This window comes from Scyliorhinus torazame, chromosome 2, assembly GCF_047496885.1.
Source record: "Scyliorhinus torazame isolate Kashiwa2021f chromosome 2, sScyTor2.1, whole genome shotgun sequence".
In the NCBI taxonomy this organism is placed as follows: domain Eukaryota; kingdom Metazoa; phylum Chordata; class Chondrichthyes; order Carcharhiniformes; family Scyliorhinidae; genus Scyliorhinus; species Scyliorhinus torazame.
In genome coordinates, this window is record NC_092708.1 from 204,580,712 (window position 1) to 204,597,306 (window position 16,595).

The 16,595-nt window shown below is 45.2% G+C and overlaps 1 protein-coding gene across 1 annotated transcript in view; it reads right to left on the bottom strand.

The window, feature by feature from the left end:
• Positions 1 to 424: 424 nt before the first annotated feature.
• ndufs1 (NADH:ubiquinone oxidoreductase core subunit S1) overlaps positions 425 to 16,595 on the bottom strand; it is an 81,754-nt gene continuing 65,583 nt past the window's right edge. The window contains exons 14-19 of the mRNA XM_072482921.1: positions 13,115 to 13,275; positions 8,855 to 9,009; positions 7,263 to 7,438; positions 2,956 to 3,090; positions 2,288 to 2,360; positions 425 to 783 (exon numbers count right to left, since the gene is read on the bottom strand). Coding sequence (XP_072339022.1) covers positions 692 to 783; positions 2,288 to 2,360; positions 2,956 to 3,090; positions 7,263 to 7,438; positions 8,855 to 9,009; positions 13,115 to 13,275 — 792 coding nt within the window. The 3' untranslated portion in view covers positions 425 to 691. The remainder of the gene's footprint in view (positions 784 to 2,287; positions 2,361 to 2,955; positions 3,091 to 7,262; positions 7,439 to 8,854; positions 9,010 to 13,114; positions 13,276 to 16,595) is intronic.

Genomic DNA, 16,595 nt, shown 5'->3' on the forward strand with positions numbered 1-16,595 from the left:
CACCCAAAATGTTGTTCTGTAATGCTCCCGTAAAGTGTCTTGGCACATTTTATTACATTAAAGGTGCGATGTGTAAGTTGTTATTGTTGGTTAAACGAACGGATACAGGTGAGCTCAGGCCTAGCAGCTTCACCGCTCTAGCCTTGACAAGCGAGGGGTTGACTGAGTTGATATCAGAGATGCAATGGCACTTTCCTCCTGTGCCAGACAAATCTTTGTTTTAATGTCAGGTACCAGTAACAGTGCATGATCCAAATGATGGAAGATATTGATCACAATCACTCAAAGAATAGATTTCACTGGCTTCACCCTTGCGGTATATTTATTTGCCGTAAAAACCTGATAGCAGTTTTATAAGAACTTTTGTTACCTTTGCGGTGGGTTGATAAACACACAAAAATAATAAATGGCTTCACCACAAGAGTCAGCATTATCACAAGTTTATTACACAACCCGATTATCGTACTAAACTATTTGTGTTTCAATTGTTTCATTGAACATGACATATTAACAATAGTACAACATTGTGTAGCACGTGAATGGGTCGATTCTGATGTATTTTCCTCCCCATATTGGGCAGCTAGGTATACAGCCAGGTGTGAATTCAGTCTTCAATTGAGGCCCATCCTTTACATGCATTTATGCAGAATTCAGCTACAGCAGCACAAAATAGATATTTAGTCAGTATGTTTTAGCAGATGGAAGGCTCGTCCACTGCGCTGGCTCCTTCAGTAACCGCTTTGACACACTTTGCCATTGTCTGGGAAGCTCTACTGATCGGATCTGTAGCAAAAGGGGAAACGGTAACAGAAAAGGCTTTAGAGAATCTTGAACAAGTCCACGTTCCTGTTGAAACCTGTTGCAGAAATACAATGGCGACCTATCCCTGGAGCAAACAGGGTTTTTCACAAAACAAAACAACCCATGAACACAACACTATTATTGCTGGATTTCCCCCTCAAGTCAGCAGGTTGTGGCTTTGTAGATCCAAACTGCATGACAGCGTTTGAGCATATAATTTCAGCCAAGTGTATCCACGCAATGATGTGTGTGCCACATACAGCCTCAAGCTGTGACAATCTAACCCACAATGTTCAGTCCGATGTTGACTTGATTTCTTACAGGCTTGTTTCTTTAGTTTGAATTCTGAAGATTTGGAAAAGGCGGTTGCCTCACTGGCGAATAAATCCTCATTCAAAGTCATAACATTTTCTCTCCCCATGCTTGTGTGGATCTCACCCCCACAACCCAAAAAGAAGTGCAGGGTCGGTGAATTGGCCACATTGAATTGCCCCTTAATTGGAAAAAGAAATTGGGTGCTCTAAATTAATTTTAAAAAAGTAATAACATTTTCAGGTGTATATCCAGCTTAAGGGAAACAAGCAAAAACATTTACATCTACGGTTCTCTTAACCCAGTGCACTCCCAGCCAGCCTCTCCTCCTTCTCCCTCCATCAACAGCAGCTTATCGAAAACTCTATTGCCCCTATCCAGTCCTGCAATGAATTCAGCTCACCCATGTCCAAGTTTCAGAAAATCCTTGCCTAGTCCGACTTCAATTACCTCCTCTGAGAACCCCATTTCTGATCCCTTGTGGATCCTCCGGCCCCCATATTGAAGGCCATCGGGAATTCCCTCCCTAAACACCTCTATCTCTGCACCGGTCTCTCCTCCTTCAGCATCATTCTTTTATTTATTTATTTAAAAAAATAAATTTAGAGTACACAATTCTTTTTTCTCCAATTATGGGGCAATTTAGCATGGCCAATCCACCTAGCCTGCACATCTTTTTGTGGGGGTGAGACCCACGCAAACACAGGGAGAATATGCAAACTCCACACGGAGAGTGACCCGGGCCCTTGGCGCTGTGAGGCAGCAGTGCTAACCACTGTGCCTCCCCTGCATCATCCTTTTAACCGTTTGGCCAAACACTGAGTTATCTCTTTGAATATGTCCTCAACCCTTTGCAGAAGCATAGTTAGTGACACAAACTTTCATATTTCAGCGTTATTCTGTGCATGTGCAGACTCCAAGTGTTTCTGTCAGTTTTAGTGGCGTAATGACAGTGGCACTGGCAGTTTTGTCATCTCTACGGTGCAAAATCCAGGCCTTCCAAAAAGAATGGCATGCAACTAATCAGAGAAGGTGCCTCATGTCAATTAAGTACAGCTGCTACTGGTAAATATCACATTTAATCAATTAATCAAAGGAAAGAAAATTCCAGATTTTATCCTTATATGAGGGTAATTACCACTGGGTCCCCATTGAATATTTGAGGTATACATACCAGTCATGTAAAAATCTTTAATTGTAAGTTGGGGTGGAGCAAGTGGTTCAGCTAGGACCTGTTGATTCACCAGCTGTAAGAAAGCAGAGATAATGGTCAGAGGCTGCCTGGAGGAATGGAACAAAACAAGAGGAACATTCATTAGTAGAAATGAATATACATGGTATGAAGTATTGTTGTTTTCTAAACATTCTCCAAATACCAAGTCGCATTCATCAATCACCTTGGTTCTTAGTGACAAGATCATTCCCCTAGGTTCAAGATTTAATTCTCATGGCCACGTCTCTCCCAATTGTGTAACCATACCACCACTATGAGAACTCTTCATTCCTGTAAATGTAATCCTTGTACCTCCTTCATTCTGCAATTGGTTGCCATTCCTTTATCCAGCCACACGCTTATGCTTTCGAATTTCCTGCTGAAACACTTCCGTCTCTCCCTTCTTCTTGAAGATGCTCTTTAAAACCCATCTACTAAACACAACCCTGCAAACCTCTCCCATTTTTATCTGATTAGGATTAATTAAAGTGACTCTACATTAAAGGTTCTGTATAGATGAAAGTTATTTTTATTAAGGTCCCATGCGATCATAACGTAAGCTACAGAACAAAGTGCATTCATATGGCAGTGTGTAAACTCTACCAAGCTAATAGTGAAATCAGTCTGACCTTTGTGAGCTCATTTGCCTGTTTGAAAAAATTGGCCTCCTCTACATCATTGTAACAGATCAGATTTGGAGCTATCTCGGCCAGCCTGTCTCGGACCTCATCCAGAGTATCGTATGGAAGTGTTACACCAGCCACCTGTGGAGGGACAAAGCATTAGAAATGCACAAGACCCACTTTCAAATTAAACCACCACGGTTTGATTTTCGCTGCTCATACCTCATTTGGAAATTTGGGCTGTATAAATATGAAGAACTCATTAGGTTTTAAATTGAAAGCAAAGTAAGAAATTTTCTTGAGAGTTCAGCAAGATAATTATACGGCATGGTGTTGTACTGAACCATACAGATTAGGAAGATACATTTCAGACTTAACCCCTGGTGTCAGCCATGGATCAGAAGATTTGGGGCTTCAAGCCCCAGTCTAGAGATTGAAGCACAACATCTACGCTCGGTATCAGTGCAGTACCCAGGGAGTGTTGCTCTTTCAGAGGTAGAGTCTTTTGGATGAGAGGTTAAATCAAGGCCCTGCCCACACTCTCAGGTGAACATGGAAGATTTTAAACAAGACCAGGGTCTTGAGCATGACTTGTACCTCAACCAGCAAAACTAAAAAATAGGTTATCTGGTCATTATTATTTTGTTTGTGGGAGATTGCTGTACGCAATTGGTTGCTGCATTTCTTGCATAACAACAGCGGCTACATTTCAAAATTAATTAATTGGCTGTAAAGGTTTGGGACAACTGAGGAACTAAAGGATGCTATATAAATGCAAGTCTTCCTTTGTACCGCAATTAACTGCGTTTCAGTAGGAAATTTGGTCAGCTCGACTGAGTTAGGACGAGAAGACAGATTAAGGATCAGTCCAGATCTGAAGAGTTTGACTCCATCACCAATTTGAGAAATGATTGGCAGGTGCTACAAGAGTAAGAATCAATGCGAAAATAGCCATATTAAAGTAGGCAGTCTTAGATAAGCTTTCTCCCTTAGCACGTTATTTACTACAAACATGCAGATGTGCAATTTCTATAGGGAATACTATTTAAGGATAATGGAAGTCTTAATTGTTCCTTTATGTACCTTAACAGAATTAACTGAATTTTTCAAATTGCCCTGGTTTTTCATGGAACTAGGCCTGCCAGTTAGGGCCCTGCTGTATCCTTGGGAGTGGGATAAAGGAAGAACAAGTCAACGGCTAGGTCTTCATGGTCCCATGGAGCTGGGAACTGAAAGAAAATGGTTGCCGAACGAGGTGGTTGGTGGTCCCACCTGCGTTTCTACCCTTGGCCATTTTCCATGAGAGTAGGAGTTGGAGTGGGCCCCAGAACTGGTCCAATCCTATTAAGGAGACAATTGACTAGCATTGTGGGCTCATGGAGACCCTGCCTCAGGCTAATTTTCTTTTGTTAGTTTTCATGGAACGGGTGAATTCAGCAGCTGCATGGAGGCAGGAAGAGAAATGGTTTAACCTCCATTACAGATCATGAAATGCTGTAGCATAAGTTGTATGTGTTCAGAGGACACCATCTCAGACTAAAGGGACGATCCTTTAAAACTGAGATGAGGAGGAATTTCTTCAGCCAGAAGGTGGTGAATCTGTGGAACGCTTTACCGCAGAAGGCTGTGGAGGCTAAATCATTGAGTAAAACAGTTAGATAGGTTCTTGATTAATAAGGGGATCGGGGGCTGGTTTAGCACAGTGGGCTAAATAGCTGGCTTTTAAAGCAGACCAAGGCAGGCCAGCAGCGCGGGTTCAATTCCCGTACCAGCCTCCCCGAACAGGTGCCGGAATGTGGCGACTAGGGGCTTTTCACAGTAACTTTATTTGAAGCCTACTTGTGACAATCAGCGATTTTCATTTCATTTCATTTCAGGGGTTATGGGGAGAAGGCAGGAGAATGGGGATGAGAAACATTTCAGCCATGATTGAATGGTGGAGCAGACTCGATGGGCCAAATGGCCTAAATCTGGACCTATATATTATGGTCGTATATGTGGTGATATGCCTATGGGCTACATCATAGATGGAAGATGTGCAACCTCCAACCAGCAGGTGGCACCCCATGCGGTCTCTAGACCAAGGTCATGTGACCTGTGACTCCGCTATAAAGGGAGACATACCCGGCCATCTTCACAAGATGATTGAGAGGGTAATAAGATGTACATGTGAATGGTCAGTGTTAGGTGCAAGTTCCATAGGAATTGTTAGCAGACTCCATGATATCGTGCTCTGTATCAGATTGCTATCTTACCACACGAGACTCAATAAAAGATTCTGGTTTGAGGGCGGCATGGTGGTGCAGTGGTTAGCATTGCTGCCTCATAGCGCTGAGCCAGGTCACTGTCCGTGCGGAGTTTGCACATTCTACTATGTCTGCGTGGGTTTCACCCAACCCAAAAAGATGTGCAGGTTAGGTGGATTGGCCACGCTAAATTGCCCCTTAATTGAAAAAATATACAATTGGATACTCTAAAGTAATAGAAAAAGATTCTGATTTGGACAATTCGAAGTATTTAGCAAGTTCCTTCGTAAAGTACAAAGGACCAAACACGACATTATGGACAATGTAACTGCCCCTTGAACAATGTGTGTGCCAGATTGTTTCTTCAGCCAACTGGCAAAGCTGTAAAAGATCGTAAATGTGGAAAAATCGTCAGATGAGTTTAAAAAAATGAATCTCATGCATGCAAACTATTTTGCCTGGGACCCATTATTACCAACTGAACATCCTTTGGGTCCCACGCCGGCCGACTGTCACGACCCACCATTTTCATTACCTTTAATGTGACAGGTGGTCTGCTTTGTCCTCACAATCTCACTTGCTTTGTTATTCAATGTTACATTTTTGATAATGACCTCAGCTGTAAAAAATCAAGAGGTTTGTCCTGGAACTCTCCATGTTTAGTCTTCAAATTACGTTGACATTTTGAGGGTTTTAAGCTTTCATTTGCCAGTGCTTCCCTGCATATGTCACACATGAACTTTGAATCCTGATTTGCAGTGACACAGTTAATAAACCCATACTCAAGAAGTCATCTTTCTGCTTGACTGTTCCTGTTTTCAGCTTCTTCTTCATGGGTTGTTCACCTGGAGCTCATACAGGCGCTGCTGGCAGCTGCAAAATGGAGGAACCTCTCTCGTGCCCAGAACACGTGACGTCAGCATACGTCAGTGTGACCTGCTCTCTGCTGCTGCTTCTGGTGGGAGAGCTCATTTGCTGAAACAAAACTGGCCCTGGACAGCACACTGACATCAGGAGGAGGCGGTTTACCCGGCTGAGCTTCGTGCCTGCGCACTGCTTGATCCGGGACCCACGAGTGACATGCCCGGCAATCTCAAATGTTCATCACGACCAGCATTTTTAAAAGCTGGGTGTGGCCGTTGGGCGTTCCTTCCACAAAATCGGTAACGCCGCGACCCTCCTGAAACCTGCCCGCGACCCTGAGTTTGAAAACCCCATATCTCTTGGATACAAAGATGGAGTCAATTTCAGACCATTGAAAGAGTAGCCTAGTATGATGACAATGTGTAAATATTTAATTATTTCCCACTGTTTCTTTGTATTCAGTTTTGACATATATTGAGGTAGCAATTCTAAGGTCAGTTGGTTTATTTTTGGAGCTTTATGGGCTCTTTACTGCAATGTACCTGCCCAAACATTTTACAAATGCTTGATTTTGTTTACCCAACTGACTTGAAGAGTTTGTTTACTCAGGGAGTTTTATGAGCTATTCAACAGCTTCCAATTGCTATGATCTGGCTTCTGAGGTTTGTTCATGAATGGATGGGTCAATGAGGTGAAGGGGTGTTTAAAGTGGTCAGAAGGTTCAACAGTATCTAGATGGGCTGCTGACTGCATTGGTAGCAACAGGCCAAGGCTTTCTGGGAACAGAGTCAGGCCTTTTAACCTACTTTTTCTGAACTTTCCCCGTTGCCAGGTTTTCGGACCTGGACCTTGGGAATATCCTGCCTTCTGGCAGTCTTGAGACAGAGGTGGGATTCTGAGGGCGGGATTAGTCCCATCTCCTGATTCCAACCTCTGACATGAAAATTTGGCTCCAAGACTTTGGCAAAATTTGGTGATCATCAGTGAAGGTTAACACTTGTGGAAACCTGAAACTGTCTTCTCCAAAAAGCTGTTCAGTGAGGGCATGAAGGCATAGGGAACAATGCTAGGGATGTGGGGCTGAATTGAGGGTAATTAGTTGGGATTGAGATACAGATCAGTCATATTCTAATTGAATGGCCAAACAGACTGGAGGGCTGAATGGCCTGCTCCTGTCACTATTCCATGCATGATCCATTTTACCTCAGAAAGTGCACGTATTATTTGCCAATCTTCCCTGGCCATGCCAGGTGCAGTCACTGCCACTCTGGTCTGCTGGGCACGGCCCTCCGTGTTGACATATGTGGCATTCTTCTCAGTGTAAGCTGCTCCAGGTAAAACAACATCTGCCATGGGTGCTCCAACATCTCCGTGGTGTCCTAAATGGAGAATATGAACAACCAGTGACCACCTGACAAGGCTGTGTTTGAAATCCGTTACTTTGTTTGACTTTCATGCTCATCAAGTTGAGGGATATCAACACAAAGCAAATAGAGTCGGCAATCACAGTCAGCATCAACGTATCAAGCAGAGGGCAGCACGGTGGCGCAGTGGGTTAGCCCTGCTGCCTCACGGCGCCAAGGTCCCAGGTTCAATCCCGGCTCTGGGTCACTGTGTGGAGTTTGCACATTCTCCCCGTGTTTGCGTGGGTTTCGCCCCCACAACCCAAAGATGTGCAAGGTAGGTGGATTGAACACGCTAAATTGCCCCTTAATTGGAAAAAATGAATTGGGTATACTAAATTTATTTTTAAAAAAGGTATCAAGCTGGTTGCATCATAGAGGATAGCTCTGTTTATTCTGTCCCATAGGCTTTAACCTCAAATTCAAAATATTTATTGCTGTCCTACAATATTTCTATTTCCTACACCTGTCAGTCTTGTGTCTTCTCAGAATGAAATACCAAGATGTTCCCAATCATAGTTAGGTGTTACTGTGGACTCCAGAGACTTGAGCACATAATCCAGACTGGCATTCAAGTGCAGTGCTGGCAGAGTGCTGCATTGTCAGAAGTGCCACCTTTTGGATGAGATGTTAAACCGTGCCCTATCTGCCCTCTCAGGTGGATGTAAAATATCCCATGGCACTACTCAAAGAAGAGCAGTGGACTTCTGCTGGTGTTATGGTCAACTTTTATATCTCAGGCAACATTTAAATCAATGATTTGGTCTTTAATTAATTGATGTTTATGGGAACTGGTTGTGCAAACATCACTTGCTATATTTTCTACATTACAAGAGTGACTATGCCTCAGAAATTGCATAACAGGCTGTAAAGTGATTGCTGAGCTAAAGTTGCTCAAATCTGTCATGATGGCTGCTGACAATCAGAGGTGAGATATTGGTCAGGATGTAGTAATGACGATGTTGTGATAGAACAACTGGGGGCTTCCTGATGCAAGGTTTTTAACATATGAAGACGCAAAAATGACAGGCAGGAAAAGACCATCAAGTATACCCCATACAATGAGAGTGAAGAATCAAGGATGAACACATCCTCCCACCTCAATGTCTTCTTTTCAGTCACATAATCTCCAAAAAATACAAGAGAAAAAACAGGGGTTCAACACAAAAAAGTATACTCTGGAATATTCTTCATCAATGCACCTCTGGTGATTGAAAACAATCTAAGAGATCTCACCAACTATGTGTTATTTAGATTTGCCTTCTGTGATTCAATTTTTGCCCGAATTAAGAACTCGTTATGCCTATAGAAAGTCAGTACTCACCATACCTGCTGGCAATACATACTAAAGGGTCACCTGTATGTGTAGATGACAGTAACCCTGGAACTTACCCTGATAAATGACGAAGCAGTCCTTTGGAAGGTCCTGTCGTGTGATGCAACCATTGTCTGCTCCGAGAAGGAACAGGACTTTGGGTGGATTTTTCCGGATAACATCAACACCAGCTTTGTATCCCAAATCCAGAGCTGCTACTTGACTGGCTACCCTGCAGGAAGACACAGATAGCAGCTTTGTTACTTCATATCAAATAAACAACCGCCAATGGGAGTTCAACATGGGCCAGGTCCAGAGGTGCATCTCTTGTCATGATGTATGAATAGAGTTTAACCTCCAAGTGCTGGATAGTTTCATAGAAACACACAGCTCAGGAGATGGCCATTCAGTTCCTCATGCTGTCTTTTTGAAAGAGCTATCCAATTACTTTCTTGTTCTTTCAGTCATAGCCCTTCAAATACTCTTCATTGACTTTAGATGTTTTAAAGTTGCAATTAAATCTGCATTCGTAACCCTTCCTGGCAGCGAATTCCAGATCACAACTCACTGCGCAGGAAGAAAATGACATCTCCCCTGTGCCCTCTAATTACTAACCTTTCTACCAGTGCAAACGTTTCTCAATACTTCAAAATCACTTAATAATTTTAATCGCCTATATTAAAATTCTCGTTACCATTCTCGGTTAAAGAGAACAATGCCAACTTCTATAGTCTCTCCACATAACTAAAATTCTTCATCCCTCACATTATTCTTTCAAACTGTTATTAATGAATTAGAATAATTCAATTAAGGGTTTGGAGGATGACACCAATGCGGAATTCATTTAAAAAATACATAAATTTACAGTACCCAATTAATTTTTTTTCCAATTAAGGGGCAATTTAGCCTGGCCAGTCTACCTACGCTGCACATCTTTGGGTTGTGGCGGTGAGACCCACGCAGACACGGGGAGAATGTGCAAACTCCACACGGACAGCGACTCTGGGCCGGGATTGAACCCGGGTCCTCGGCGCCGTGAGGCAGCAGTGCTAACGACTGTGCCACCCCTTAAGATGTTCATTAGGTGGGCAGCACAGTGGCACAGTGGTTAGCATTGCTGCCTCACGGCGCCGAGGTCCCAGCTTTGATCCCGGCTCTGGGTCACTTGTCCGTGTGGAATTTGCACATTCTCCCGGGTTTGCGTGGATTTCACCCCCACAACCCAAAGATGTGCAGGGTACACAGGAAGAATTCTTGCAAATCTCCAAGGGTCCACCCCTCCCATCTGGTCCATAAACCCCCTCAGCACTCTAGCCGCCGCCGGCTTCCTACCCGTCCTAGACCTGGAGCGATCCAGTGCTGGATCCAGCAACGTGTTAAAGTCTCCCCCCATTATCAGGCCCCCACTTCCAAGTCTGGGATCCGACCCAACATACGCCGCATAAAACCCGCATCGTCCCAGTTCGGAGCATACACATTGACCAGTACCACCCTCTCTCCCTGCAACTTACCACTTACCATTATGTACCTGCCGCCATTATCTGCCACAACGCTCGACGCCTCAAACAACCACCTTCTTTCCCACCAAGATCGCCAACCCTCGATTTTTGGCATCCAGCCCCGAGTGAAACACCCGACCTACCCACCCTTTCCTCAATCTTACCTGGTCTGCCACCTTCAGGTGTGTCTCCTGAAGCATAACCACACCCGCCTTGTGCCCCTTCAGGTGCGCAAACACACGGGCCCGCTTAACCGGCCCATTCAGTCCCCTTACATTCCAGGTTATCAGCCGGGTCAGGGGGCTACCCGCCCCCCTCCCCCACCGACTAGCCATGACCCCTCCTCGGCCAGCCACACGCCCGCACCCCACACCCGGCCCGTTCCCCACAGCGACATACCCCCGTCTCGACCCCCCCCACTTGCTGCAGCTCCTCGGCCATAGCAGCAGCAACTCGATCCCCCCCCCCCCAACTAGGACCCATCCTAGCTGATTTACTCCCACATTGCACTTACGCAAGTCAGCTGACTCCTGCTGACATCGGCCACTCCCTCGACTCCTCCCATTGTGTGGCACACCCTCCTCTCCCGTCCCCATCCATAGGCTTCCCCCTCCCCCTTCCATTGTAAGTGCGGGAAACAACCCTCGCTTCCCCGGCCCCACCCCTTCCAGTCTTCAGTGCGGGAAAAAGCCCGCGCTTTCCACCTACCAGGCCCCGCCACCTCTGACGCAGCTCCTTTTACAGGCCCGGTCCCCTCACCCCTGACTCGGGCCTCCCCCTCCCCCTCCCCCGCGGGGCCCCATCTCACCTCTAAGAGCCCCCCCGACCAACCCAACCAAAACAGTACCCAACCCGCCCCAGCCACCCTCACCGACCCAAGAGAGAAAAAACACAAAGAAAAAGATACCCGGAGCAATACAAAGGCCCCCCCATCCTCGAAACAAAAATAAACATAGCATATCAGCCGCAGTCCCCAATCGCCCGTCCCGACCCTCAATCTGTGTCCAACTTCTCGGCCTGAACAAAGGCCCACGCCTCCTCCGGAGACTCAAAATAATGGTGCCGGTCCTTGTAGGTGACCCACAGTCGCGCCGGCTGCAACATGCCTAACTTCACCCCCTTCCTGTGCAGCACCGCCTTCGCTCGATTGTACCCGGCCCTCCTCTTCGCCACCTCCGCACTCCAGTCCTGATATATCCGGACCTCCGTGTTCTCCCACCTGCTGCTCCTCTCCTTCTTGGCCCACCTGAGCACTCCCGATCTACGAACCGATGGAACCTCACCAACACGTCCGCGGAGGCTCATTAGCCTTGGGCCTCCTCGCCAGCACTCTATGGGCCCCTTCCAGCTCCAGGGCCCCTGGAAGGACCCCGCTCCCGTCAGTGAGTTCAACATGGTGACCACATAGGCCCCCACGTCCGGCCCCTCCAGCACCTCCGGGAGGCCCAGAATCCGCAGATTCTTCCGCCTCGACCGATTCTCCATCTCCTCGAACCGCTCCTGCCATTTCTTGTGGAGCGCCTCCACCTTTACCGCCAGGCCTAAGATCTCGTCCTCATTGTCAGAGATCTTTTGTCGAGCCTCGCGGATCGCCACTCCCTGGGCCGTCTGTGCCTCCAGCAGCTTATCAACAGACGCCTTCATCGGCTCTAGCAGGTCCGTTTTAATCTCTCTGAAGCAGCGCTGGATACCCTCCTGCTGCTCTTCCTCCCACTGCATCCTCGCTGACTGGTCTCTGCCCGCCGCCATTTTGCTCTTCTTCCCTCGCACCTTCTTCGGGTCCACCACCACCTTTTTTGTCGCCCTGCTCCTAGTTGAAGCCATATACTGACGAGGAGCTGTTGTAGACTCCTTCCCACACCGGGAAACGCCAAAAAAGTGCTGTTGGGGGCCCTGAAAAGAGCCCAAAAGTCCGTTTTTGCGGAGCCGCCGAATGTGCAACTTAGCTCCGCATAGCCGCAACCGGAAGTCCCGCGTATGTTGTTGTGTATCCGCATAGCCGCGTATGTGTATGTTGCATACTTCCCATAAGCATCATACTTATTTCCTGCTAGATTTATGCGACAAAACTACATATCGTCCAACGATCCATCAATAGTGCCATGGGAGATCTGCAGTTTGTAGGAAGAAAACTGTAATACAGTTCAGCAGCTCTCAAGATCGAGCAATATAGGCAAGTCATCGAAACAGCGTTGTAAATCATGAATGATTCATTCAATATTGTATTACAGCTGTGGCTTAGTGGGTAGCACTCTCACCTCTAGGTCGGAGGGCTCCACTCCAGAGTTGAACACGAGACATATGCTGACATTCCAATTCTGAGGGAATTCTGCAAAATTGACGGTGCTGTCTTTCCGATAGGAAGTTCAACCAAGACTTCCTTCTCATGTGAATGTAAAAAGGTCCTACTGCACTATTTGAAGAGCAAGAGAATTCTCCCCTGCGTCCTGGACAACATTTATGTCTCAAAAAGCATCCTGAAAGCAGATTTTCTGGTCATTACCGCACTGTTATTTGTGGGATCTTGATGTGCACAAATTGACTGCTGCATTTCCTACACAACAGTTCTAAAGGTGCTTCATTGATTGGAAAACCATTTGGAGGTGAAAGGTGCTCTAAAAATTCAAGCTATTTCAGCTTTGCATGTGAAGTTAGATGGGATTCTGTGCCGTTATCTGATTAAATTCAATACTGCTTTGACTGGGAGGAGTTATGCAATGAGTTGGCAGTGCCTATGATGGAACCCACAAGGTTTAGGCAACAGTCACTTAAAACACCAAAGCTCATGCCCAAATTACAAAACGCTCTCACTGCGTCATTGGTCGTCACACTGCTAACCTCTGAAGGACATTTAAAACCTTCCAGTCATCTCCGACTCCACTGCCTGCTCGGGCATTCAGTGCAATGGTACTGACTGCGGCATGTATCGCTGCACTGTCACTCCGCTGGAGAATCGAGCTACCCACCACCACCATGGGCTTCTTTGCTTTACCCAGGACCTGTTTTGTGGTAGGAGAGGAATAGAAAGAACAGAGGTTAATGTCAGTGTACCTGTTTGTTTTGCCCTTCATCTTGCAATCAATTCAGGAACAATTTTATAGTTTTCTCGTCACACCTTTAGCTGTACTTATGCCAGTGCTAAACTACGATTCTGGTACTTTCTTGACTACAGGAATGATTGATTGACTGTCTAGATCAAAATAGAGATATTTTACAAGCTAAAACAAACATCTCAATCTCTAACCTGGCAATGGGACACTGAACAAACAATTCATTGGCTTTTGTTCTTTCAGTTAAATTGTTTCCCAAAACAGATGTGTTGTATTTTATGACTGCAACAAGGACTCCAGTATTTTATCGACCAGGATCTAAACGACTCAAGTAAAGGCAGCGGTTCAAGAAGGGAACTCATCACCACCTTCTGAAGGGCAACTAGGGATGGGCAATAAATGCTGGCCCTACCAGTGATGCCCACATCCCATAAATTAAAAAATATATATTTATTGACAGGAAAGGGTTCTGTTGGTGTGCAGAGCTCCTAATTTACATGACCTGCATTTGAATTGTTTAACAAAGCTTCGTATTTCGAATTGTGCAATCAATAGGTTTTTCTGTCTGATCACCCAATTTAAACAAGTCGAACAATTAAAAATAGGAGGTTCCAAAGACAGTGGAACATTTGGAGCTTGTGCTGAAATGAATAGAAAAGGCAGCTACCTTTGACAGTGAATATTTAAGAACTTTGTTCAACAAATGCGCTGACAATGTGGAAAGAAATCAGAAGCTTGCTCCTTTTATACAGGTTATGGAATTTTGAATGCAGGCAGGCTTTATACCTGACGCCATAATTTGTCACCAATCTTTGGTGCGCAATTCCTTTTTAACCATAAATTAGTAGCTTATGGAGATTGATCCAAAATTTTATTCTCTTTAATATTAACCAATTGAAATATTTAATCAGAAAATGACATAAAACCCAGTAAACATATTATTAAAGAAATGCTAACTGTTTATCCTTCGTGCTACAAAACTTTGTAAGGATACTGAAGAAGTAATTGCTAGATAGATAGCGATCCGATCAATTTACAGAAATTATTGGGCAGCACGGTAGCATGGTGGTTAGCACAATTGCTTCACAGCTCCAGGGTCCCAGGTTCGATTCCCGGCTTGTGTCACTGTCTGTGCGGAGTTTGCACGTTCTCCCAGTGTGTGCGTGGGTTTCCTCCGGGTGCTCCGGTTTCCTCACACAGTCCAAATATGTGCAGGTTAGGTGGATTGGCCATGCAAAATTGCCCTTAGTGTCCAAAATTGCCCTTAGTGTTGGGTGGGGTTACTGGGTTATGGGGATAGGGTGGAGGTGTGGGCTTGGGTAGAGTGCTCTTTCCAAGAGATAGGATTTATAATCATCTAGAAAAGGAATAATTTGATTAGGGATAGTCAACACGGTTTTGTGAAGGGTAGGTCGTGCCTCACAAACCTTATTGAGTTCTTTGAGAAGGTGACCAAACAGGTGGACGAGGGTAAAGCAGTTGATGATGTGTATATGGATTTCAGTAAAGCGTTTGATAAGGTTCCCCACGGTAGGCTATTGCAGAAAATACGGTGGCATGGGATTCAGGGTCATTTAGCAGTGTGGATCAGAAATTGGCTAGCTGTAAGACAGGGTGGTGGTTGATGGGAAATGTTCAGACTGGAGTCCAGTTACTAGTGGTGTACCACAAGGATCTGTTTTGGGGCCACTGCTGTTTGTTATTTTTATAAATGACCTGGAGGAGGGTGTAGAAGGATGGGTGAGTAAATTTGCGGATGACAGTAACGTCGGTGGTGTTGTGGACAGTGCGGAAGGATGTTGCAGGTTACAGAGGGACATAGATAAGATGCAGAGCTGGGTTGAGAAGTGGCAAATGGAGTTTAATGCAGAAAAGTGTGAGGTGATTAATTTTGGAAGGAGTAACAGGAATACAGAGTACTGGGCTAATGGTAAGATTCTTGGTCGTGGTAGTGTGGATGAGCAGAGAGATCTCGGTGTCCATGTACAAAGATCCCTGAAAGTTGCCACCCAGGTTGATAGGGTTGTTCAGAAGGCGTATGGTGTGTTAGCTTTTGTTAGTAGAGGGATTGAGTTTCTGAGCCATGAGGTCATGTTGCAGCTGTACAAAACTCTGGTGCAGCTGCATTTGGAGTATTGCGTGCAGTTCTGGTCGCCACATTATAGGAAGAATGTGGTGAAGAGGAGATTTACCAGGATGTTGCCTGGTATGGAGGGAAGATCTTATGAGGAAAGGCTGAGGGACTTGAGGCTGTTTTCGTTGGAGAGAAGAAGGTTAAGAGGTGACTTAATAGAGGCACACAAGATGATCAGAGGATTAGATAGGGTGGACAGTGAGAGCCTTTTTCCTCGGATGGTGATGGCTAGCACGAGGGGATGTAGCTTTAAATTGAGGGGAGATAGATATAGGACAGATGTCAGAGATAGGTTCTTTACTCAGAGAGTAGTTGCGGCGTGGAATGCCCTGCCTGCAACAGTAGTGGACTCGCCAACATTAAGGGCATTTAAATGGTCATTGGATAAACATGTGGATGATAAGGGAATAGTGTAGCTGGGCTTTAGAGTGGTTTCACAGGTCGGCGCAACATCGAGGGCCGAAGGGCCTGTACTGCGCTGTAATGTTCTATTCTATTCTAAGAGCCGGTGCAGACTCGATGGGCCGAATGGCCTCCTTCTGCATTGTAAATTCTATGATTGTGAAACAGAGAGCAGACACAGCTTTATGAAAATGCTGATTTGTTATAGAAGCATATTTGTTCATTCAATCAAGGTTGTGTCTTAGGAGTCTCCATTACAATTTCCCAAGGGCAAATCACTCTACCCACTGACGCTATCTAGTCAGATTTCTTATCAAGAGTTTGAAATTCACTCTGCTAGGACAGAAGTCAATTCCATACCAACAGCACCGAGTGCATAGCAGTTGCTCCATCAGCAACATTATTAACTTGTGATGAAGGTTTGAATTTCAAATATATTGTATTATAAGTATCTGGTGAAGTAAGGGTTAAAAGCCTGGGTTAGAATGTGTTTGACTGCTGAAATATGTTGCAAAAGGATTCTTAGGTTGAAAGACAATGAAGCTTTTGGGTCAGAGGTGCAATTAACCATCGTAAAAAGCTTGGCTAATGGAATTTTGTTTTAATTAAGGGGATTCCTGGGGGAGTTAATTGGTTTGCTGCTCGGTGAGATGATGTCATTGCTGAGCAGAGCTAAGGCATCAGGTTTTTTGAGAATATAAAAGCAAATTACTGCTGGTATCTGAAACAATCA